We start from the raw sequence: 1626 nt of genomic DNA on the forward strand, positions 1-1626 counted from the left end.
CACTGTCGCTACAAGCATGCTTAGTGTGAGGGATTGTATTTGAGTCAATGAATAAATGCAATCAACTGGTTTTCCTTAGATAGAAAACTTTGTATCAATTTGACTGTATGATCTGGTTGAACTGTAAAGTGCCTTGAGATGACATGTGTTGTGAATTTGGAGCTATAGAAATAAACTGAATTGAATTGAATAGAAAGACCATTTGAACCCTAAGGATTTGTAGATCATCCAGAGAAGGTCTGAAGCCCAAATTTAGACGGCTTTAACAACGGCATCACATTTTAAGTTATTTTTGTTCATTTTGATTATTCTGGCTTACAGCTGAATTAATTTCTAATTCAGTTATGCAGAATATAAAATGGGGCCAGAAAAGAAAAGGTAACAGTGAGGACCGACAGTCAGCAGATGGACGTTAACAATGAGATTCATCCACCAAATGGAACGCTAAAGCAGCTTAATGCAAAGTAAGCTGTAAGGAAAGGGTTTCACAAGCAAAAGGGACGACTGAAGCCTTGAGGAAGAAAAAAAACACAAACAAAAAACACCCGTAACCTCAATAAACCATGCCTTGTTTTGCAAAACCCAAAAATCAACAGTACTAGTGTGAACCCTTCTCTGCATGGACCGTTACTGGACTTAATCAAACACGTTAATTCAAATCCTCCATCATCCGACACAAAGCAACTTTCCTTACATTAGAGAAAACTCCTGGTTGACATAGAACAATGTTCCTTCTGCAAAGTCTTTGGGGGAGGACACCACCGGGTCATACGACAGAACCTGACGTTTGAGCTTTGGAAACGCCACCAGAGACTGGAAGAAGAGGAGGACAGGTTAATGAAATTAGCACAAAGTTAGTAAAACCGAATTGGTCTAAAACTCAGAGCAGCTCTTTACCCAGAGGGTTCGCCGTAGCTCAGCGTCAGGCAGCTCCGTGGCTAGCTTTAAGTTTTCAAAGCTGATCCTCTCTCTCGGCCGCTGGTTCCAGGCGAATAGCACAGCCAGCTGGAAAGTGGTCACCTCCAGGTCGTACTGCCCCACCTCATTCTTAAATGTTATCTATAAAGAGGAAAGGCAAAGCTTATCAACCATAAACCACTGCTAGATGGAAGGTGCCTAATCTTAAAATGTTGTTTTGATTTCCCACATAAAGTAGACCTGACCCAGTTCGTCTGTATTTAGCATTGTGTCTTTCCTTTGCCTGTATCATAGAAAGTATACCTCACCCAGTGCTTCTGGTGTGTCCATTTAAAGAAACTCTGACTCTCTGCTTCTAGGGGTGGAACGGTTCACAAAATCCACGGTTCGGTTCGGTTCACGGTTTCGTGGTCACGGTTTTCAGGTTCGGTATATGTTGATTGTTAACCCAAAATACCATAAAAATTTATGAAATTAATGAAAATACCAAAAAAAATTTATGAATTGTAATTATTTTCAATGATCCGCCGAAACCCTGGATCATTTTCGCATGTTTTGCTGCTTTGAATTTAATCATCTCGTGCATGCCCTCTACGATCTCAAAGGAACTCAGAGCGGACGGGAGCCACAGCGGAGGCGTAGCGCTGACGGAGTATGTGGGATTTCGGGGTTAGCCTGACATGTTGGTCGTGTTGCTGTTAGCATAAA

General features: G+C 41.6%; 1 protein-coding gene across 1 annotated transcript in view; it reads right to left on the minus strand.

Annotated features, from left to right (window-relative positions):
- cul5 (cullin 5) overlaps nt 1-1626 on the minus strand; it is a 27026-nt gene that overhangs the window by 11441 nt on the left and 13959 nt on the right. Inside the window, exons 16-17 of the mRNA XM_015397612.1 lie at nt 898-1059; nt 695-813 (exon numbers count right to left, since the gene is read on the minus strand). Coding sequence (XP_015253098.1) covers nt 695-813; nt 898-1059 — 281 coding nt within the window. The remainder of the gene's footprint in view (nt 1-694; nt 814-897; nt 1060-1626) is intronic.

This window comes from Cyprinodon variegatus, unplaced genomic scaffold (assembly GCF_000732505.1).
Source record: "Cyprinodon variegatus isolate N-32 unplaced genomic scaffold, C_variegatus-1.0 Scaffold874, whole genome shotgun sequence".
NCBI classification, from domain to species: Eukaryota; Metazoa; Chordata; class Actinopteri; order Cyprinodontiformes; family Cyprinodontidae; genus Cyprinodon; species Cyprinodon variegatus.